Here is a 24,288-nt window from a genome sequence, read left to right as displayed (position 1 = left end):
AGAGGCGCGAGATTTTGCCCATTCATTAAGCGGAAAAAGAGGTGGCGGGGGGGGGGGGAGAGAAGTTCACCTCGTCTCGAGACCCCGTCGGCTTTTCTTTCGCCCCCTCCATTGTTACCCTGATTGTACCTCCGCGTCCCCCTCCCCCTCCACGTGATGGGCCCGACATGCGCAGCAGCGCCAGCGGTACATTTGCGGACTGACGTCAGTGTGCACAGCCTCCCAGGCCAAAATAGTCCGCTGCTGTTGCAGCTCTAAACTTGGCTGAAGGCCGGTAGTGAGAAGAGGTCTCGAGCTACTTCAACAAAACTTTCTCTCCAGTCTTTCCTGCTCCCTCTCCCCCTTTCTCCCTCTGATGGTATTCAAATAACAACTCTGCATTGAAAGGGGGTGGTCAGGAAGATAACCCCAAAATTAAATCTTTCTCCCTCTCCCCACTTCCTTTTTACCCCTTTTCCTTCTCCACCCCGCTTTGGTTGTAAAAGACAAAAATATGCAGGGTGATAGATAGACAGACTGGATGAACTGATGGCATCCCCCTTTCTGCCAAGTCAGTCCGTTTTCTCAGCTTCCCCTCTTTAGAAAGTGTAGAGGATTTCATTCTGCTCTAGAATATAACTGGCGTGGCTTGCCAAGAGGGGGAAAACCAGAGAGAGGAATACGGGAATCCTCCAGACTGTGCAATTTCTATTGTTTGCAACTCCCTTTATATCAGAGAAATTGAAGATGAAAACGGTAAGGAAAGACTTCACGGAATCTTTGCCTTGTGATTTTCTTGTCTCCCGCATAATGGTGCGTTCAGCTGTGGAGTGGGGGTGGTTTGCAATGCACTAAGCGAAGTGGATGTTGAATGATTTCACAGAGAAACCTTTGAGCTTTGGGGATTAAGGGGGGAAAGAATGGGGGTGCGAGGATTTTCTGTGGCAAAGAAGCTTGATTTATTAAGTGTGCTCTTGAGCAGTGAAAACGTCTCTCTGTTTTAGAAGCATACAACAATTGTTGGCAAATAACGTGAAACCGTTTTATTTAAAAAACAAAACAAATCAGAAAACCTCATTGACTTTGCTTTTACTATTCAAAGCCCGTCGTTTGGCGGTGTCACGTCAGTGCCTATATAAAAAGGAGACAAGTGCATATTTTTTGTGTATGGACTCAAAAGGGTCGCATTGATGGGATAGCGGGAGCCCGGATGCTCGACTTAAAAGAGAGAGACATTAAGCTCTTAAGAGGCTAATGGGAGAGATGGAAGAGTGTAGCTTTGATTTACTCCTAGACGCCGGGAGATTTGCTAGACTCGTAACCCTTACGGAGCCCGTTGAAACGGGCTGTGTGTGTCTCTCTAGCGTTGGAAGGGATTTGGGGGAAGGGGCCAAAGGTGTGTGACTAGACGGTGTGGGAAGTCTCTGAAATCATGCTCTCTGCTAACGTGTGTCTCTCTTGCCCCTTGTCTTTGCTAATTTCTTTCACTGTTGTACAAGAAGGCGCGGGGCGGGCGGTGGGGGGAGATTCAGTCTCAGACTCTTGTTTTTATTTGGACTGCCTTTGCAACGCATTTGGGCCACATGCCAAGTGTCTGGGTCACACGCGTTTTATCCAAATAGATTTAGCGCTGCTGTCTGGAAATGGGCTGCTGAATGTTAACTTTAGGATCAGCTCCCCCAGAACAGCTAGAGACTCTTCTCTCCAGTGGCGGGTGGGGAGGAGGGAGGCGGGGAGCTGGGCTTTTGTTCTTTCCAGTTCTCTCTAAGGGGTAGGTGTAAAACGTTCTTTAGTACTCGAAGATGTGTGTGTGTGTGTAGGGGGGCTGGTTTAAAAGGTACTACTCCCCCTCCTCAGTAGTCTGGACTTTTCAGCAGTAAACATGACAGCTGATCCCTTAGAAACTTAGCTATGGCTGGAGGGGGAAAAGAGGGCGGGCGGCGCAAACTTTTACAGATAACTTCAGTTCTGCCTCCCCCCCCCCGCCACCACCCAGGTGGCAGCTGATCTGGCCAGTTGCATTGCAACACACACAACACACACACAGTGAGCAGTAACAGCAGAACTTTTATTCAGTTTGCGTTCTCATTACGGCTCCAATCCTCTGCACGCTTACTTGGGAGTAAGCCCCATTGAACTCAGGGGGAGTTTTCTGCTGATCCATAGGGCTGCACGACCCCCTTCCTTCCTAGTTTCTGTTTGCCGTTTTACCTAAAAGAACCTCAACCCCTTAACTTTTTATTTTGAGTAAGGGTGCCCTTCTTTCAAAATGAGCTTCAGGGGTGAGGTGATTTAGACTTCTGTGCAACACTCATGGCAGCCCAAACACACACACAACCCCCACCCTTTTTTACGGCGGCGGCGAAAAGCCAATACCTGTGATTGATTTGGTTTTTATATGCGCCCCCCCCCTGCCCCGGGTGAGAGTATTGCCGTAGCAACCCCTCGTAGACTCAGCGACCACTGGCCGTTCTCTCCTGCCTCTGGGACGCAGCTCCCCCGGGCCCAGGTCCTTGCCAGGCTCTCGACTTGCATGTGAGGAGCAGGAGCAGGAGCAAGAGCGCGGGGGGGGGGGCCGCCTTCATTTCTCTCTTTCTGTCAATATGGAACCAGAATCGCCCGCCAAGGAATTTCTTTGCCTCTTACCCAAAGGCGTAGCTGCCAGACACCCATGTGTATCTTAACTTGGAGGCCGCTCCTGAGCTGCAGACGTTGCCCACAAGACGCGGAGCTGGGTCTTTATCCTGGGACCCCCAGCTAACAAGCCAGCCAGGCAACTCTTAGGGTCTTTGCCGGCGTGATTCAGCCTCCTGGCCGACCCCGGCGAGGCGACGGCCTTCCCTCCCTTTGCTCTGGTTTTGGAGATAACGCCGCCGCCTCTCGTCAATCTCGCCGTCCACCCCACCTCCTCCCCCCCCCCGCCCCAAGGGAGCGGATGTATTTGCAGGAGTTTGCTGCGGCTTAACGCCAGGCCATTAGCGGGCCACAGGTGCTACCGCGAGAGCGAGTAATGTCTGAGCAAACATTGCACAGGGAGATAGATGGCGAGGCTAGAGAATGAAGCTCATTGAACAGAGCGGCGGCTGTCGGAAAGCGCTGGGTTCAGTTTCTCTGCTGCTGCCTTTGGAGACAGTCCCGGGGCCGGTGGTGGTGGTGACTGACTGAGCTGCGGACGCTGTACCGTTGCCAGGGCTCCGGGGAGAGGAGGAGGGAGGGAAGAAGGCGCACGTGGGGAGACGCTGTGAGCGATCTGCTTGCATTAAGAAGTGACTGGGAAGGGGAAAGGGCCGGCACAGTCCGTGCCTTCCGCCCAGGAATTTAGCAGGATCGGGACTGACACTTGGAATAACTAGTTATGAGGAAGAAAGGTAAGGGGGCTCTTGCTCAGTGGAGGAGTGCATGCAGAAGGTCCCTGGTTCAATCCTGGCATCTCCAGGATTGACCCCTGTTCAGGGGCATAGCAAGATTGGAGTGGGCCCAGAGACAAGATTTTAAAATCCCCCCCCCCCAATTGAAGCTCAGCTCATGAAGTAAAGAAATCTTACATGAGGCTGAATAGTGGTAACAAAAAGCAGAGGATACCATCTCTCTATCTATCTCTCCTATGTGCCACAATAGAACATCATCCTAAATTATTTTCAAAAAGGTTTTGTAAATTGTGGACGATGCAAGTCATTTATTGGTACTAGAGGAAGACATGCTGTTCTGGTAGCTTCAGGTCTTAACACTCACATCGATTTCGGAGGATGAATACAACAGAAGGAAGCCAGGGCGGGTGCACGGCTGGGGGAGTCAGTCATGTGACTTGCCTCTGGGGCCCCCCCAGGGCAGTGGGCCCCCAGACAACTGTCTCCCCTTGCCCTATTATAGTTACGCCCCTGCCCCTGCTAACTAAACAAAGAGGCACCTTTTTAAAGTGACAATTGATCTTATATTTAGCAGGGGGAGAGCAACTGTTCCTGTCTAACCCCAGCAAAGCATCCTTCCAGTGAGTTGTTGCTGGTGTGTACCTTATGTCTGTTTTCAGATGGTGAGCCTTCTCAGGACAGGAAACATCTTATTTATTCATCTTTAATGTCAACTGGTTTGGGAACTTGTGTCGAAAAGTGGTATATAAATATTTGTGGTCTCAAACTATGGAGAGGCACTGCCAGTAAGTGTAAATACTGAGCTGGATGGACCAGTGGTCTGACTCAGTAGAAGTCACCTTTCCTATGTAAAGGTGCTCCTGTCCATGTGCAGGGTGCTTTTCCCATACCACACATACTATTCTGAGCAGCCACAGGCTATCTGTTTTCTCTCCCCATGCTTAGGATGAGCCATTAGTAAATATAACTTCCAGGGCAGATGGCATGTCTCACTGGCTGGCTTGGTGCTGGCACCTTTTTTTTGTTTGTTTCTTTTGAGAAATTAAACCCAGGATCAATTTCTGCAGCCAGCCAAAGCTTCCCTGGGTTGCAAGAGAGACCAGGAGCACTTCACAACCCTCTGCACGGCCTCAGTCATTTGCAGGCTCTCTAAAATAGCAATCCTCTGCAGAAGGAAACTGAGGTGAATGTCAGTGTAACTATATCATGTCCTCGCCACTGCTAATATATTTATAGCATTTTAATTGTAGCATATTGAAGGAGAAGAAAGGCAGGTTTGTGCTAGTCAGGAAAAGGCTGCTAAACCAATCACCTGCACCTCCACAGAGTTCCCCTGTGCGCCATTTATTGCCTGCTTTCTTCACCTAGGCTTTACTATTCCAGAGAGGCTTTTTCCATTAGGCGCATGACGATTGGATTTACACATGTGTTAAAAACTAATCCATGTGAATGCGTGTCCTATATGCTGTTTCTTCTCGAAATACAATATATTTCTGCTTGGAGCTAATGGGATATTTTGGGACACAAAGATCTTGATCCACTGAGATTCCGCCCATGTCTTAGGGAGCGTATGGCTGCACTTGAGACTTCCAGCTTTAGAGCAAGGGGATTTGGGTCCCCTTCCTCTAGCACTAGGAATTGGTTCTGCCCACTGCACTGAGACAGAAGTAGCCATTGATGCAGCTGCTTCAACCCAGGAGAAAAATCCCTATGTGGTGCTGGAGCACCTTGCAGAGAGCTAGTGGTGGGGAAATGAGTGGAACTAGTGCCGGTTGCTGCCTGTGACCCTGTTCTTAGGCTGCTCTATGGGATGACAGCTCTCAACACCAATTTGGCATCTGCTGTCTAGGAGCTTTAGCAAAAGGATATCCCCTTGCTTTCTGGAAGCTGGTGGGTGGAGCTGTCCAGTTCTGCCCTGCTTATTTTGTGCAGGATGTGCTGCAGTAGCTGCCACAGCATAAATCTCTGCTTCTGCCTCAGCAGCAACACATAGGATGCACTGTGTGCTGTGTGGTGTCTTGTCTGTGTCTGAGACACATTCATTGCTTCTGGACTCTACTCACAGTCCAGTTTCTTTGGTACAAGTCCATATACCTAAATATGAATACTCTGGAGAAAATGGATCTTAGGAAACATTAGGAAGCTGCTTTATGGTGAGTCAGACCATTGGTTCATCTAGCTCAGTATTGCCTACACCAGGGCTGCACATCTTTGGCTCACCTGCAGGTGCTGGACCTCCCATCATTGTCCCTGATGATTGGTCACTGTGGCTGAGTCCAAATACAGCTGGCGGACTGAAGTTGTGCGGACCTGGTTTGCACTGACTGGCAGCAGCTCTTCAAAGTTTCAGGCAAGAGTCTTCCCCAGCCCTACCTGGGGATGGCAGGGATTGAACCTGGGATCTTCTGCATGCAAAACAGATACTCTGCATTTGAGCTGTGGCCCCATCTCTAAGATAGGCGTGTCAAACTGTGTCCCTTCAGCTGTTGTTGGCCCACAGCTCTTATCCTCCTCAGTCACAGTGGCCAGAACTAGCCAGGGTTGATGGGAGTTGTAGGTCAACAACAGCCAAAGGGCAGCAGTTTGACATCCCTGCCCTAAGAGGAATATCTTGCAGCAGACACATGTAGTCACTCATCCAAATGCAATCCAAGATGAACTCTGCTTAGCAAAGGGGACAACCCATGTTCACTATGGCAAGACCAGCTTAATCCCACGTAGACTGGAAGTTGTTGACAAATAGCAATAGCACTTACATTTATATACCGCTCTATAGCTGAAGCTCTCTAAGCAGCTTACAATGATTTAGCATATTGCCCCCAACATTCTGGGTACTCATTTTACCGACCTCGGAAGGATGAGTCAACCTTGAGCCCCTGGTCAGGATCGAACTTGTAACCTTCTGGTTACAGGGCGGCAGTTTTACCACTGCGCCACCAGGGGCTCTGTGAATCAACACTGTCTAAGATGCTGCAAAACTTTCTGAGAATGCATGTATAGTTCAGTTTGTTAAGATGTTCAGATAGAGATTTCAGCCTTAAAGCCAGAGAGTGCATAGAACAGTTTTTTAAAAAGTGGGGCGGGAGGTGCATACAGTTGGATTATAAATTAGACATATTTAACAGCAAGATTCATCAACTATAGGAGCAACTTCCTAAGGATGTTGTAAATACATATACACACACTTGTATCCACATATAAACATTTCACATGCACACATACTTGTTCAATAAAAAAGTAAACTAGGCCTGGTGATATTAGAATTACTGAGAATAATTCTGTGGCTCATTTTATGAAGAGAGCCAGACTGCACAGGAATGTAATAGCCCCTTTTAGTATTAAAATATATGAATGAAAACACTGATAAACTCAACTAATCCCAGCACCTGCAAACTTCATTTAGACAAAACTATGCCACCTGCTTGCAAAATAATATCCTTTATGCTCACCAATATTTCCATGCCTCACAGATGGACTAGCTTTATTTTATATCAAATAAGAACATGTGTGCAATATACAACACAGTCTTAGTTTATCCTCATTTTATTTAGAGCATTTGAGTTAAAAATTTGTTGAATATTTTGAGTCTAGAAGCCAGGGCCCCTGATAGCTACACCTAGAAAGTATCTCTTAGCCCTAGTATATAGTATCTCTTAGCCCTGTTGAAATCATCTGTCTCTTGACTAACTTAAATTCCATTGATTTACAGAAGACTTGAGTACAGCTAATGTTGTCTGAATCACAGCTGAAGTCCACTAAGGATTCATTTGTTGTACACTCTTAATAGTACTTCACAGTATGAACTTGATATGGCAGCTTTTATTCAGGCAAATAATTCAGTTTGTCTCAAGTTGAATTGTGAATGGGAATAAGTGTTGCAGGAGCAAATATTCTAGGTTGTGGAAACTTGGAGAGTTAAAACTCTAATATAAGGAATTCTGTGTGAGAGGTGATAGTGTGGATTTAATTTTAATAATGTGTTCTAATGTTAATATTTAATTACATGTTCTAATGTTAATGTCACGGAGCAGAGAGGGCGCTTCCTCCTCAAGTCCCTTTCCTACTCCTTCTGGAGGCATCATGGTAAATCTCGCAGGTACACCAAAGACTTTCAAGACCTCGCAAGATGCAAGGGCTTCTGAGGAAGGCAGACATGTCTTCATTACCCTAGAGATTAGGGATGTCCTCCGAACTGGTTCGAACAGCCGGCTGTTTAGCCAGTTCCAAAGTGGGGGGAAAACCTTTAAGGTCAGGGGAGGGTGCACCTACCCCCCCCCCACACACACATTTCCCCCACCAGTGCTCTCTTAAAAACTGGTCAGACGGGGCAGTAGCATACCTTCCTGCTGCCCCGTTCCCTCCTCTGTCCAGAAGTGACCGGAAGTATCCTGTGCATCAGCACACCAAGAGGAGCTTTAGGCCCAATCCTCCCTGGGAGAGCCTGAGGCCTGGCATCAGTGGGGCCCTGACAGGTGCCCAAGAATGTTGCATGGTTGGCCATACCCCCTGTGTGAAAGGGTTCTAGAATTATTTTCAAGGCAATGTATGTTAGGGAAAGAGGGTGCACATCTCTGTTAAGACAACCAAATTAAAATTCCCTCACACTGATCCAGTCAGACACATTGGCAGGTAAATGAAACTAAAGTGCAACATAGAAAAGACAGGGAGTAGTGGCTTGGACAACAGGGATGCATTACCTCTTCCCCCCACCACAAAAAAGGGGGGTCAGTGGCAGAGCTAATCAGGGCTGTGCCACAGGGCGCAACTGCAGGAGAGTCAGGAGCCAAAAGTTGGGACCAGGAGTCAAGTCAAGACTTGGAGCTGAGAAGTCAAGCCAGAAGTAACAGATAGGAGTGCAGCAGAACCAAGGAAACTTTGTGCTCAGCCAAGGCCCTAGCCCAAACAGGAGCCCTTTATAGTCCTTCCTGTTCCAGAGGGATGTAATTGCAGCCTGGGTGGGCAGGCCCAGTCAGAGCCTGAGAAGTAGGGTGTGCACGAATCATTTTTTGCTATCTGATTCACTAGCGCATCAAATCGCAAATAAATGAATTGATTTGTTGAACCGGCCAGCCATAGTGGCCAGTTTGACAAATCAAATTGGAAATTTGTGGGAAATGCATGAACCACCCCCATAGAGAACAACAGGGAATTTGAATCACCCCATTTTTCTTCATGGGTAGGTCCTGGGGACACCAAAGTGGGTTGGGTGGTAGGGCATGATCCAGCTTATCTGCAACACAACCCACAAAACAATCAGGCGATTCTTAATTAATTTTTCATAGTGAATCTCAATGACCTTCTAACCCAGATAAAATAAAAATCATTAAAAATTGCCTGATTGCATTGTGGTTTGGGTGGTAGATAGGTTGGGTCATGCCCTATTAACCAATCCATTTTGGTGTTCCTAGGACCTACTCATGAGGAAAAATGGGGTGCTTCAAATTCCCTACACAGAACACCACATTTTGCCAAAAACATACAGTCCAAAGATGGTCAAAAAAGAATCATGGACCAGGAATCTACCGCCAGCCACAGTGCCCGCACTGCAGTAGCATCATTGGCACAAGTTGCTCTCACACACACAATTATGACTCCATCCTTTCAACAGCTGCTGCAATAGAGCAACACCCTTAGCAGCCAGCAAGCATAGCCATAAGCTCAACTAAAGCAATCTTTCTTCAGCCACATTCTGGGGCTAGTCTCACGAGCAGCAAAAATCGGGCTAGGAGAGCCTAGCCCGATTTTTGCTGTTCATGTAAACGCGCGAACCTGGTGGCTTACAAGCGGCTAGCCCACTTTTGTAGCCCTCCCCTAAGCCCAGGTTTGCGGAGCAAGCGCTCTGCAAACCCAGGCTTCCCGATCGTGAGTAGCTGCAGCACAGCTCCATGCCACAGCTACTCATGAGTAGACCCCCAGCGGGGAGGCGAAAAGCTGCCTCCCGGCTCCGGGGGTCTCCCCAGTATGCCCTCCGCACTTGCGCAGGGCATACTGGAGCTACCGGGGGGCGCACGGCCCCAAGCTCTCCAGCCCCCGCCGGCTCCGTCACGGAGCCGGCAATTGTGTGGGTGGTCTGTCCGACCGCCTAGGGCTCCTGCTCTGATCGTGAGCAGGGAGAGCGGGCTTAGACCGCTCTCCCCGCTCTGCTGCAGAATCCAGGTCTCACTAATCATGAGACCCGGCTCTCTGACTGAGTACATCTTGCAATGTAGATTGCAGAGTAGACCAGAGCAGTGAGTTAAGCACAAGTTACCCTCAAGGCCAAACATGGAGCTCCTCTCACAGCAATCACCAAGAAAATATTAGAGAGAGAGAGAGCTGAGCTGAGCTGCCATTGTCCATTTCTTGCCATAACACCACCATCTCGCAAGCAGACCAAACCACAACTCAAGGAAGGAAGGCAGGCACAGGCTGTGCCTGCCTGTGTCTGGATAACATACTATGGCCTCAGATTAGTGCTGGGCCTCAGCCGACAGCCTGACACATGGGTCGGGGCACCAGTCCATATCTCATCATTGGCCATGGCAGCAGCGTCTGTGTGCTGCATTGAATGGGGTGATTTGAGTTCCTCATTGTTTCCTATGGACAAGCTGAGTGCACACATTTTGAAACCCTGCCTTGAAAACCAACACTGTAGAACAGCAGCACATACAGTCCCTTCCAACACAGAACAGAACACATTTTGCCAAAAACACACTGTCCAAATATGGCCAAAAAGGAATCACTGGCCCAGAATCCCCTGCCTCCCACAATGTGCCTCCACTGCAGTAACATTACAAGTTGCTCTCTCACACAGAAATATGATTCCTTACAACAACTTCCACAGCAGCACCCTTAGCAGCCAGTAACTAAGCTCAACTAAAACATCTTCAGCCACATTTTGACTGAGCTTGCAATGCAGATCGCAGAGCTCAGCAGAACAGAGCTGTGAGTGAAACACAAATTACTCTCAAGGCCAGACATGGAGATAATCTCTTACCATGAGAAGAAGTCTTATTTCTTCTCTTCTTCTCCAACATAAGTGTACATGCCTGCCTGCCTGCCTGTGTCTGAATAACACACCAGATTGGTGCTGGGCACTGGCTGACAGCCTGACACAAGGGTCAGGGCACTAGTCCATCATCTCATCATTAGCCATGGAGGTGGTGTGCTTGCATGTCTGTGTGTGTCAGCAGCAGTAATAGGCATACTGTGGCACATCTGTTTTTGGGGTTTGCCAGGGTGAGGTAAGCTGCCTATGGTGTTGCAATGGGTGGGAGTGGCTATGAATTACTCACCCTCCATGGCCAGCTCTGGATAGCCCAGCAGGTGGAGGTTGGCCTTGAGGAAGACCAGCCACTCCACCATGTCAGCATCCAAGTGTGAGCAATGGGGTGTCGCCATGCCCCCAGCCATAGAGAACACCCTCCCGCTCTGGATGCTGGTTGGTGGGCATGAGAGGAACCATCTGATAACTGCTGCCAAATCCAGCCAGACTTGTTGACGTGTTGCCCAAAACTGGATTGACTCCATTTCCCTGCCTGCCACCAGCTCCTGCAGATACAGCAACACATACTACTCAGCACTGCTGCAGGGCTTGGTGGGCTCTTCCTGTCCCCCTGGCAAAGTGCCAAGGAACCCCTCCATGAACCACCAAGTGAAACACAGAGCCAGGGCCACTGGCGGTTCACTGCCAGGAACACTATGAGGCCGGCAGACCTGGAAGCGGTAGTGATAGTAGTGCTGCTGCTCAGGGTGGAATGCACACAAGTAGTAGGCATTCCAGCAGCCTCCTCCTGGTTGTGCTCCAGCCTCCTCTCATCTCTGCTTGCCTAACCTCTGCAGCCAGGAGGTCCCTCCACCTGGGCAGCTGGGTGACCGCTTTGCCCTTCATCCCAGGGTCACATAAGAAGGACAAAACATGCACTACTGATGAACCCTAGGATGATGTGAGCCAATCCACTACTCCAGTCCTCAGCTGACCTGCCAGGGCGATACTTTTCTCAGTGGTCAATGTGGTCTGAAGGTCACCCATCATCTTCTCGAGGAGAAGAATGGCAGGCAAAGCCTGGCTTGTAGTTGTCTCGGCATACAAGCTGTTCATGGCAACATAGAATGGTTCAAGTGCCTAGAGAACCTTGCAAAGCAGTGTCCAGTCCTGGTTTGACAGGTTGCACACTTCCAAGCCACACCACTTTGCCAGGGTGTGGATGGCCACCTCTTGCTCTGTAGGCACTAGAGCAAGAGAAAGGTGGAATTCCACCAGATCAGGTGTTCAGGTAGGCCAAACTCAAGCTCCCTCTCCTTGAGCATATGCCTACCCTTCTCTCTCTGATGGACATAGGCTGTTATCTTGTGGCACTTCTCTGCAAGATCAGCTGTGGCAGCAGCAGGATGGCACCCAGCGCCTGCAGTGGGGATGTCTCACTTGGCCGCAGCCCCAGAAGGGCCAAGCGCATCCCGCATGATCAGGTTCAGAGTGTGCACCATACAACGGGTGGGCACAAACTGACCCTGCTCGGCTGCTCTAGTTATGTTTGCAGCATTGTCTGTGACTATGAACCCTTGGCAAAGGTTTGGCTGCCCGATCAGCCATTCCTGCACCTGGCAATTCATGGCTGTCGACAGCTCAGCTACCATGTGCTCAGTGTGTAGCACCTCCACATGCGGCACAACCCACCTGTGCTTTGCTGCATAGGAGGGGCTGGTCATGCCACCAGCACCAGCTGTCCCTTCACTCTCCTGCCCCACCTGTGCACTGTGCGGAACAGGAAAGCAGTGTGCCTCCCACTAGGACTGGTCCACAAATCCTCAGTGAAGTGCAAGTTGGTGTCAGGCGCTGCTGTGCTCTGCAGCCCCAACACTGCCTCTCTGCATGCCCAATACAGGGATGACACCACCCTCCTGCTGAAGGTGGTGTGTGAGGGGATGTTGTCGGGGCCAAGCAGCCAACAGAATCCAGCGTTCTCACCACCTGGAATGACTGGTTGTCCAAAGCAATAATCTCACCAATGGCCCAGGTGATGAGATGAGGCTCTGGGTGACCAGACCACTTGCCCACCAACTGCACCCACCACGTTGGCAAATTCCCCTGTTTGGGAGCAGGATCAGCTGCCTTACCACTAGTTGAGGTCAGGCCTATGGCTGCCAGTAGGAGTAGGGGCTCCTGGGTGATGCTGTCACAGATGCTGCAGAATCCCTGTCATTCCCAAACGCTTGGGGTCCTTGTCCTGCTGACCCATGTGTTGCAGTGGGTGCAGACAGCATGGTGTGGATCACCAAGGCAGAACTCAAAGTGGTCCCACACCATGTTGTCCAGAACTAATTTTGGTGGTGGTGCTACTGGGGCTACTCGTTAATTCTAGGGACCATCACTGCTGCCCTCTATCCAGGGTTGAGACGGTCCAGAAATGATTTCCTCCTGCTACTCTGCTGTCTCAGATGGTGGGGGGAGGGAGTCACACCACCTTTGGGGAGGATGAAGTGCATGATCTGGCTGGCCTAGCAGCTGAGAACACCACTTCCTCCTCTGTTGCCACTGGAAGAAGAGCTTAGGAACATAGGAAGCTGCCATATACTGAGTCAGACCATAGGTCCATCTAGCTCAATATTGTCTACACAGACTGGCAGCAGCTTCTCCAAGGTTGCAGGCAGGAATCTCTCTCAGCCCTATCTTGGAGATTCCAGGGAAGGAACTTGGAACCTCCCCTCTACTTTCATCTCAGCTGCCATAGGTGGTCGAGCTGCAGGGCCAGGCTCCTCTGGATAGGAGAGCCTGCATGGAACTGCATTAGCAGAGACAACTCAGGCGGTAGGCCCCTCTTGCCATTGCCCCCCATGATCACCCCTCCTTCTGCCTGACACTTTGCCCTTAGCTCTGCTTTGCATCCTCCTGGACATCTTCTTAGGGTTTTATAACATTTAAGCACTACACCAACCCAGGGTGTGTGTTTGTGTGATGGAGAGAAGAAGTGTCTTTAATGGGGAGTGGGGTCGGGATTGGTATATTTATGCTCTGTATGCTGCACACAGTGCTACCTATAACACTGTGGTGCACACAGAGAAGGTTAAAATATCAAATGTCCAGAAATAAAGCAGCAGGCCTTGGGGGGGGAGGGGCTGTTTTTAGAGGGAGATAAGCAACAATGGGGGGAAGTACAAAGGAAGGGGACATGAAAGAAGGGCAGGGGATTAGTGTGGCCTCTCTATAACCCACCTGCCCTCACTACCTAACCCTTCGCTTCCCTTCCCTGAACAACCTGACCGAGGTGTGTCGGGTGGGTGGGTGTGTCTCACCTATCTGGCATCTTCAACTGAGGGCTTCCAGGGGCATCTTCGGCTGGAGTCTGCCAGGTGTCGCTCTCGGAGGCATTCTTGGGCCAAGCAGACACCAGTACTCGACAGCTGGGGAGAGGGCAGGTGGGCACCAGTCAGGCACCCACCCATCTAACCAAACAATGAAAACAGCAACAAAGCAAAACCCTGAAAAAAGATACAGAGGGAGCCTGGCAAGCTGGGCACCACACACCAGCCTACAAGAAGCAAAAATTAATCCATCAGGCACAGACAGGAAGCACACAGTCAGCAGCAGAAAAGATGGCAGCAGGGCTGCAAAAACAAACAACAAAACAAACAAACCCCACATCCACAGCACACCCCTGTTGTTAATTAAAAACAAATAAACACAGACTAAAATTCCAAGCAGCACCCAGTTAAAGACACTGGTGCTGCTGGTACAATTTGAATAAAGGGCGGGGGGAACCACAGCACCCCACTTATTAAAGGGGGCTGGCTACAAGCAAAGCAGTGTGAGAAAATAGAATCCACAAGGAAATAAAATCCAAACACAAGCCACTGGGCTGTTGTTATTATTTTTAAATAATTGTGTGTGTGGGGGGGGGGGGGGGAGTGACTGCTGTGCACATACTGTGTGTGGGGCTGGCTAGAAGCAAACATAATAAAATAAAATTCCAGACAGCACCCAGTTAAAGTCACTGATGCTGCTGGTAGTATAAATCTTTTTTTAGATAGAAAAAAATAATAATGTAGTTGGCACAGGCACTGCAAATTAAGAGGATTAAAAAAATAAGAGTCAGAGAAGTCTGCCTCTCTCTCTCTCTCCTTCCCCCCCTCCCAGTGTGGGGACCAGGCAGGCAGACAGACCGGCCCAGCTCTCTGCTCATTCTGCTCAGTGCTGCTGCAGTTTCTCTTTGTCTCTGATCCACTGTCATTCCTCTCCTGAGGCACAAAAGCAATGGCACTCTCCGTCTCCAAGCAGCCCCTTATATACATTTTGAAACTCCCTCCTTTGGCCTCCCCCTCCCTGCTCCCTCTCCCCAGCCAATGGGAGCACAGTTACCCCTGCCAAGACTTTATTTGAAAGACAACTAGCCAACCAAGAAGCAAGGAGATCTTAAGCCAATTGGAAACTAGTGCCAGGAGACCAATCAGTGATCAAAAACCACAGTGACAAAATGGCATCCGCTAAATGAATAGCAAATTGATTCACATGAATCGGGGGTGATCCGATTCATGATCAAATTGGCCCCTTTATTTAATGGGCAATTTTGTTTGTGAACTCATCAGTGAATCGCCCCTGATCTGCAGTGGATCAACTCGCTAGTGAATCGATTTGCACACCTCTACTGAGAACCTTTCACTCCTATGATAATGCAGCTCACCACAGGGGTCAACTGCTCATAGAACCAAAGGCTCTCGTCTCCAGTCCAAGCAGCTCTTGACAGGCTTTACTTTTTCTCAGGCTTTATTTTTCTTTCTCCAGTTAGCTCTGGTTGATATGCATGTTTCTTTTTATACTCACAACAAATCTGTAATGTAAGTTTAGAGAGAGAAGTGAGCAGTGTTCCCTCTAAGGCATGTGCATGTGTACGCGCTCACACATTTTTTATGTCTGCTCAGTTAATTTTAGATCCTGCTCAGGTTGAATCAGGAAGGCCCCACCCTGAATTGCATGTGTGCACACACATTGCATTGATTTTCGCCCAGAACAAATTAATTCCACACACACATGAAAAAGGTTAGAGAGAACACTGGAAATGAGTGGACCAAAGTTACCCAGCGAACTTCATAACTGAATGGGCATTTCAGCCTGGGGCTCCTTGGTTTGAATTTCTGAAGCCATGACAAAATCATGTTTGCTGCCTGAAAGGTAGTATCCTTTCAGATACAAAATGACACCAAAGCAGCAGCAGATTATGGAAACAATGGCCTCAAATGGATTACAAAACAAAACAAAAATATAGAAAGAGTGTCAAACAGTGGTTTTATTCACAGACACATTTGCTCTTTGAAAATGGTGACTTTTGTATCAAAAAATCCAACATCACAGCAATTCAGTGCAGTGCTATTTGAAACACACTGCAAAAACCGAGATGCCTAGCAACAAGTGAGCAGCAGCTGCAGTGATGTAAGGCCTGAAGTAACCTTTGTTGTCAGTGCCACCACCTAACCCAGGCTACCATCAATTAAACACAGTGAGGGTATTCTCACAATCAGTGGAAAGTGGGCTAAGGGAGCTTAGCCTGCTTCCCATGGGTCGTGGGGACCACCAGGCTTGCAGGTGAGCCCAGTTTCCCCAAAGTGAGTCACCTGCTTAATTCCCTCTCCCTTAGCCCAGGTTAGTGGAGCGAGTGCTAACCCGGGTTTTTTGGTTGTGCATTGCCGCGGCGCGGCTCCATGCCACGGCAGCATATTAGGAGACCCCCGCAGGGAGGCAGAAACAAGCCTCCCGGCCTTGGGGGTCTCTCCAGGATGCCCCCCCCGAGCTTGCACGGGGCATCCTGGAACTTCCGGGGGCCTCATGGCCCTCGATCTCCATGATGGAGCTGGCAGTCATGTGGGCGGCTGATCCAGCTGCCCAGGGCTGCCTGAACGATCGTCTGCGAGGAGAGCGGACTAAGCCCACTCTCCCTGCAAACCTGCTCTCGGTGAGTCTCACTGATTGTGAGACTCGCCTCAATATGTTAGATTCAAAGGCATCTTCCCTCTGGAGAAAGACTCCTTCCACTGGCAGAAGGAAACTCAGTATATTTAAGATGCCTTGTTGTTCTTTACATTTGTTCTTTACATTTATATACCATGCTTTGTCCTGGCACCCAGGACAGTGAACAACAAATAAAAAATAAAAAATGGATAAAACCACCATAAAACTGGGTTTAAAGTACCCTAAAAAAATCAACAAGCACAGCTACAACTAACGAAAAGGAAATTGGAGAACAGCTAGTTATTGTCTAAAGGCCTGAATAAAATTGGGAGTCTTGAGTCTGAAAGAATGGGAGTGGTGTAGATCTCATCTGAGAGTGGGTTCCACAGCCTGGGGATGATCATTGTCCTGTGTTTAACAGGCAAGCTTCGGCAGGTGTCAGCAAGTAGAGTAGAGCCCCTCCTCCCTGATGGATAGATTGAGCTCTAAGCAGGTGGGTCCCAAGTTGTTTAGGGAATTAGTGTGGAAAAGCTAGCAGCAATAGCATTATCCAGCCATGGCCTTAAAAAATCTTGGAAAAGTGATAGGAGACAACAGGGCACAGAGCAGAGAGGACAGAAATCAAGGGCTGAGATAGCAAGCAATTACTTCTCCCATCTGGACCTCCAAACTGGGACACTTGAGTTCCAACCCTAGTATTTCTCATCCTGGATGTAGCATTGCTGGGAAATGCCAGAGTTAAGGCTGCATATAAAACTCTGAGTCAACTGTCTTGTGTGCATGCATTATGTCATGGTCTATAATTCCTACTCACTTGAAAGTGTACATTATGTCATGGTCTTCAATTAACACACATAATTGCAGTCTATCACTACTTCTGCCACGTACTTCCTGTGTTGATAGAGGGCAATTCTCAACCCGTTTGTGCCTACTTTAACTCTGTCTTCCTCACTTACTTAGTCTTGGTGATGAGCTAAACAAAAGCAGAGCTTGCATTACTGACCGTAGGTAGCCTTTGAACACATGAACATATATTCTAAAAATGTTAGGCTCAAAAAACAAAAATAAAAATGTTGCACCCCACTAGCCCGTATGTAAAATATCATGTGTGGTCTATTATGTAGAGTATTATTTAATGAGCTCTGATTGCCATTGTAAAACATTGGTGGCCCTATCATAAATTCACTGACATGTTGATGGAAAACTAGACTATTAATTCTACTTGAATTCTGCAGAAGATATATTACCTGAGTGCCTGAAGGAAAGAAAAAAAGCATGCAAGCATATTGTTCTAGGTTAAAAGTAAGCTGCAGTTTTCTTGTATAAGAGATAACTCAACCTAAATAATGGTCAGGAAATCATGGTAATTGGGCTTTTCTGTCAAGTAATTCTAATGGGAAGAGGAATACCAGTTGCAAAGCTATAGGATATTGCAGTACTTGCACAGCACCTTCATTGGCTATGAAACCTTTCAAAATTCTGAATGGATCTTCTACAGCAGCTCTCCATGGCAGAAATGAATACAACTTACCTTAACTGTTCTCTCTTTTTCTGTAGCTGAGTTCATTCTCAAATGTACCTCATAGGAGATTCATTAGTTTGGCCAATCCTAACACCTGGCCAAACTTTTGACAATCCCTAATGCTCAAAGATAATGATCCTTTAACTATAAATCTTTTGTCAAGAGCAATAATCTTCTTCATGGAGCTTATAAATTTTGTGGATCATGCTGGTCTTGTGGTAGCAAGCATAACTTGTCCCTTAGCTAAGCAGGGTCTGCCCAGGTTGCATATGAATGGGAGACTTGATGTGCGAGCACTGTAAGATATTCCCCTTAGGGAATGGAGCCGCTCTGGGAAGAGCAGGAGGTTCAAAGTTCCCTCCCTGGCATCTCCAAGATAGGGCTGAGAGAGATTGCCACCTGCAACCTTGTAGAAGCCGTTGCTAATCTGTGTAGACAATACTGAGCTAGATGGACCTATGGTCTGACTCCCTATGGCAGCTTCCTATGTTCCTATGCTGCTCTTAACCACCAAGAACAGTGCACTTCCTTATTGATCATTCATTTTTCCAAGCCAATTAGTGTACCAGTCCCTGAAGTCTTCTAACAAACTACTAATTCCTCAGGATGTGCATGAACCGGTTCGGCGGTCTGGAGTTTGGGCCGGTTCGTAAATGCGGGAGTTACCTTTAAGGAGCAGGGAGGGTGCTCACCCTCCCCGCCACATTTCCCCCTTTGGTGCTGTCTCCAAAACCGCAGGTGCGGGGTGGCAGCGTACCTCCTTGCCGCCCCAGTCAGCATCAGACCAGAAATGGCCAGTATGCATGCGTGATGTGTGCACGCGCACCGGCCACTTCTGGACCAATGCTGACTGGGGTGGCAAGGAGGTATGCTGCTGCCCCGCACCAGCGGTTTTGGAGACAGCGCCAGTGGGGGAAACATGGGGGGCGGGAACGATCAGCCTCCCTGCTCCTTAAAGGTAATCCCTCCACTGCCAAACTGGCTGAGCACTGGTTTGTGCATATCTCTACTAATTCCAGCTACTTATAGCCCCATGCACTGCTAATGCCACCTTCAGACCTCCTGAATTGTTGCTCAGGAATAGAGACTTGAACAAGGAAGTTCTCATTCTGGTCCATCCTGCTGGGACCCCCACAAAAACTATTGTACATGCAACTTCTGTGTGAGGGATGGAGCCACAGTGGTGAGCAAGATACCTAGCCAAACAGGTTGTCACTACTACCCATCTGCTCCCCTAAATGAATTTCTGTGGTTTCTGCCAGCGTACCAGGCTAGATTTGTGTTATAGGAACAGCAGGCTGTAGCAAGCTCAACCGTCACTGTTCTTTCTGTGAACTATGAAGGATTTTGAGCTAATACTAATGACTGTCATCCTCACTAAAGATACAGAGCCACTTTAATGTCTCCACAGTGTTTAGTCCTGCTGTGCAAGTGATGGTGGTGGCGGCGGCGGCAGTTTTCACTTGTCTCTCCTAAAACCTCTAAATACAGTCATCCCTCGCCAACTGTGAGGGTTCCATTCCAGCAAAACCTTGCCGTTGGCAAATCTGTGGTTGGCGAACAATTGAAATCAATTTCATTCTGGTCCCCTAACCCCCAACAGGGGGTTAGGGGAACTGTGCTTGTGAAAAGACTGAAAAATCAAAGAGAAAATACAAAACAATTGCCGAAAATCACCCAGAATCCTTTAAAATCACCAAGAATAAGCAAGAGGAGTGAGCAAATTGAATCTCTGGAAAATTTGGAAAGTTCCAAAAATTGCTCAAAGACACTTTTGAACCCCTTCCCCCCAACCCCCCCCCCACTCAAAGTTACTTTAAATCATGAGAAGTTGGCAGGGTCAGCAAGAGGAATGAGCAGATTGAACCTCTGACTCCCCTCCCCCCAACTAAAAAATCTCACTGGATCGCGGGTACTGGGGTTGCAGTTGGTGAGACCAATCACAGTTTCCTAGTCACAGATACTCAAAACCGTGATTGGGAAAACCACGGTTGGTCCCTGAGTGTTGCATGACCCTCAGGCCCCTGAATATGTGCCTGAGGGTCATACAGCCCTGAGGTACATATTTAGGGGTGTTAAAGAGTGCTTCAAGGGGAAGGCGAGATTAGTGAAAATTGCCCCCTCCACCTGCATAACAGGACTCTGGATTATGAAATGCTGTGGAGGTGCTTTGCACATAGCGCCTCTGCATCATTACTGAGGATGTCAGCCAATATATTTTTTAATCTGGATTTTTATCCATACCTTTTTTCAAAAGCTCAGAATGGGTGTCAGTGTGAAAAGAAATTCCAAGCTGTTAAGTGGTAGCTGATGTCAAGACAATTAGATTGTCTGTCTGTAAATCAGTAATTCCAAGTTGATAAGAAATAATAGATGTCAAGTAGAAGATGCCAGATATAAGCAACTGTTTATTTATATCTAGTAGATGAGGTCTGCTGTTGACTAGGCAAAGTCATTTTGCATAGATTATGCTTATAGAAGAGTAGAAGAAATTAAATATATGTAATATAACTCTTTATCAATGTAATATAACTCTTTATCAAAGGGAAGTAAAAGAACAGTTTGAAATTTGTAGGATTTTAATTTCAAACATTAATTTTATTGAAACATTACTATATATAGTAAATTTGAATCATAGTGTCTGGCTGTGCTAGCCGTCCTTACCTCCGAGGACGAGGTTGGGTGGCATTCCAGAGTCGCAGAGGTGGGTGACGGGCAGGTGAAGGAGGAGGGTGGCATGTCGATGGGCCAGAGCCCAGGCCCAGCCGGCCTCATGGCAAAATAGAGCCACAAGTGGGGAGCTGGAAAAGAACGAGCTGAGGCTGGGGAAGGCTCAGGGGGAGGTGCGCAATAATCCGTCACCAGCGTGCCTCCTGAAGGGAGGAGGCTCAAAGGGGAGGAGGGAGGAATGGGAACCAGGGACACAGCTGCCAGGGATAAGAGAATAATAAAGAGGGGTGTTGGCCCCATAATCGGAGGTGGGAGGTGCACAGCCTGTGAAGGGGCATATAAGGAGCCAGGCTGGGATGAGGAGGAGGCTAGTGGTGAGTGCTGGGGCCCTCCAGAGAGAGGCCAGCACAAGGGGCAACAACCAGGGACAGAAGAGACAAAGGGTGACATTAAACCCCTCCCTGTCACTGCTCTGGGGCCAACTTGGCCTGCCCAAGTAGGCTGGGTAAAGCGGATAGTGATGCGTAGCCTGACACATAATAAATTTGAAACTGAGAAAGATCTTCTACTTTCTTGGAATTTTGGAATCATTGATTTGATTATTGAGTGCTAATAATCTGTTGAGAACAATCACAGTTAAAATATGATTAATTCAGAATTTCTTCAAAAATTATTTAAACATGTCCCCAAGCATATTCCGATGTAAAAAGTAATGCATCTAGCTAATTTCACTGGCAGGATTGTGCATGCAAAATTTGGTATCTGTAGGTCATTGGGAAGTGTGATTTTATTTTTTACAAACATGCATACATATGTACATACATACAAACTTTTCCAAATATATAATAGATAAATTTTTCTAGTTTCTGGCCAGAAACTGTACCTCTACAGTACAACTTCAGAAAGGAAAAAAGTATATGTTTGAATCCTTGGCCTCTGCTTGCTATTTTCTTAGCTAAATTAGCCAAGCTTTTTCAAAGTCTGCAGATAAGATAGGATCGTCATTGAAGTGATGCTTGATATGCAGTTATTTGGCAAATTGTTTTTTGTTTCCCCCCACAAGGATGTAATTCTCCCTTTGTTCAATGAGATCTACTCCCATATAAATTCACAGAGGGTTGCCTACAGCCTAGGTTTATGCCATTATACACAATTTTCTTGGGAGACTGCCCTTGGGCTTGACTTGCTACTAAGAAAACATGCATAGGATTGTGCTGCCCATGTGTTAACATCCTGAAGAGACTTTGTTGCTTAAGCCACCAGTCAAAGTTTCAGAAATGGATTTGGTCTTTCCTGTCAGGGTCTGCTTTGTTTTGCATTTGGATGGGTGACCGTGTGTGTGTGCTGTAAGATATTCCCCTTAGGGGATAGAGCCATCGCTCAGTGATACAGCATTTACATACTTGCATATAGATTCCCCACTGTTAATTCATTTCAATTCTAATTGTCCCTCTGGTAGGGACAAGGTTCTTTTTTTGGTTGCTGCCAAGTCAGAGTATGTTTACAGGAGGGTAGCAAAATTTTTATTTATAGCAAGTAAAATTTGATTTAGAATGATGGAGGCACGAGATGCTGGGTTGTGTATTTTAGATTGACTGTCTTTTTTGAATGGAATTGGCTATATGTGCGGTATCGGAAGCCATTAATGTTTTATTCATCTTATGTTAAATGTATTTTTATCTACTTTATGTATTTACTTTTGCTGCTTTTCTTTTTGTATGCTGGCCTTGGGCCGAAATAAACAATACAAAACAATACAATACTTGCATATAGATGGTCCCAGGTTCACTCTCCAGCATCTCCAAGTAGGGCTGGAAGAGACTATTGCCTGATACCTTGGAGAACCACTGCCAGTCAGTGTAGACCAGGCCTGCACAACATAAGGCCTGGGGCCTGGATTCGGCCCACAGGGACAATTTTACTGGCCCCCAGGTATCTTGCAGCAACACAGGAGCTGGAAACTGCCTTATAGCGCCATCCTGTGTGCATGCTTTCTCAGAAATATTCTCCATGGTGTGCTCAGTGAGGCTTATGCCTATGTAAGCATGCCTAGCATTGCAGCCTGAAAGCAACAACAATTTAGGAAAGAGGAGAGGACTTGGCGTTTGTTTGGGGCTGGCATGCACTCTAGGTGGCCCACTGATTGAGCAGGGACAGGACCTATTCTCTGGCCACCATCCTTGGTTAAAACTATGGGTCCATTGACTGGGGGAATAGATCCACAAATAACTAATAATATTTTTTAATTTTAATGTAATAATGTAAAAAATTGACCCTGTCCCCTGCACGCCAAGTTGTGGATGGTTCCGTCCCACCAGGGCATTTGAGTTGTGCAGTTCTGGTGTAGACAGTATTGAGACCAGAATTCTGACTTGGCGTAAGGCAGCTTTCTATGTTTCCTTCCTTCCTTCCTTCCTTCCTTCCTCTTTACGCTTCCTATGTTCTTATCATCTGTCTTTATTTTTGGATGGGGCCATCACTCAGTGGTAGAGCATCTGCTCTGCATGCAGAAGGTTACAGGTTCAATCCCTGGCATCTCCAGGTAGGCCTGGGAAGGACTCCTGTCTAAAACCTTGGGAGCTGCTGACAGTCAGTGTAGACAACACTGAGCTAGATTGATCAAAGGTCTGACTCCATACAAGGCAGATTCCTATCTTTGGGGAGGAGGCTGGTCTTATAGTAGCAAGCATGAATAGTCCCTTTTGCTAAGCAGGATCTGATGACTACATGTGAATGCTGTAAGATATTCTCCTTAGGGGATGGGGCCACAGCTCAGTGATATAGGTTTGTGCGAACCAGCTTGCATCAAGCCAGGCTCGTCATTGAGCCGGCCAATTTTGGGCAATCCAAAGTTGAACCGGACCAGCCCCCAAAGGGGTGTGTGTGTGCCAGTCTGAGTTCAAAACGGACTGACCCTGGTTTGTGGAACCAGCTTGTGGGCCGGCTCAGGGGGTATACTTGTAAAGGGGAATCCAGCTAGGATTCCCCTTTACAAGTACAGGGGATTTTCTAACCTATACAGGCTTTCCTGTAACTTTAAAATGGTGGGGGGTATGGCACATGCGCAGAGGCCCTACTGGGCTGCAATCAGCCCAGACTATCTTTTGAGAGGCTGGCGGGGCAGTTGGAGGAGTCCCCATCGCTGCCTCCCAAGTCTCCATGCTGCAGTGGCCACCCCTGCAGGAGATTCAGTTTAAAGGTAAAATTAAACATTACATCCACGCCCCGCCCCCCAGCTTTAAAGTTACAGGGCATTTTTCACACAGGGCTTCTAGCTTGCATCTCCTCTTGAATGGAGGGTGTGCATTTACATATCGACCAGATTTATCCCAAAGTCCCTGTGAGCTATCAGGGAGCACTTCACATACAATTTGGGTTGTCCGTGTTTAGGGAGGAGGAATTCTCTAAATAACCTTTCCAACCTCTCATGCTAAATTATAGGCACGGGCATTGCCAGAGTTGCAGGAGGAGGGAAGTATATTCACTCCACTCCTTCGCCTATCAGCAGGAGCCAAAAGCTTGAACTCCTTTCTGGGAGTCCACCAGACCAACAAACCCCATCCCTGCTGATCGTCTCATCTTCGGCAGCCCCTGCCTTAAATAAAGCCCTACATTTAGGACACTCCTCTCCACTTCCAGCTTGCTCCTTCTTCTCTGGCCAGGATGGATTGGCCACCCAGTCCCCTCCCAAGGGGACTTGTTCTCCAACTCCATTCCCTTCATTAGCATTTCTACACCCATCTGTAGCTGTGGAGCTGATATCTTCGCTATTCCCTCTCCACCATTCGGCTGCCTCTTGGGCTGCCCCCCCAGCAGCTGTTGCCCACCTC

At 47.9% G+C, this 24,288-nt stretch overlaps 1 protein-coding gene across 5 annotated transcripts in view; it reads left to right on the top strand.

Annotated features, from left to right (window-relative positions):
* The first annotated feature begins 260 nt into the window (after nt 1–260).
* ADAMTS6 (ADAM metallopeptidase with thrombospondin type 1 motif 6) overlaps nt 261–24,288 on the top strand; it is a 307,359-nt gene continuing 283,331 nt past the window's right edge. For all 5 annotated transcript variants that reach the window (XM_053298693.1, XM_053298688.1, XM_053298689.1 and 2 more), the window contains exon 1: nt 261–735. In XM_053298693.1, the coding sequence (XP_053154668.1) occupies nt 727–735 (9 nt within the window). In that variant the 5' untranslated portion in view covers nt 261–726. The remainder of the gene's footprint in view (nt 736–24,288) is intronic.

The sequence above is a fragment of the Hemicordylus capensis genome, chromosome 2 (assembly GCF_027244095.1).
Source record: "Hemicordylus capensis ecotype Gifberg chromosome 2, rHemCap1.1.pri, whole genome shotgun sequence".
In the NCBI taxonomy this organism is placed as follows: domain Eukaryota; kingdom Metazoa; phylum Chordata; class Lepidosauria; order Squamata; family Cordylidae; genus Hemicordylus; species Hemicordylus capensis.
Note: the sequence above shows the minus strand (reverse complement) of the source record. Positions and strands in the feature narration are given on the sequence as shown.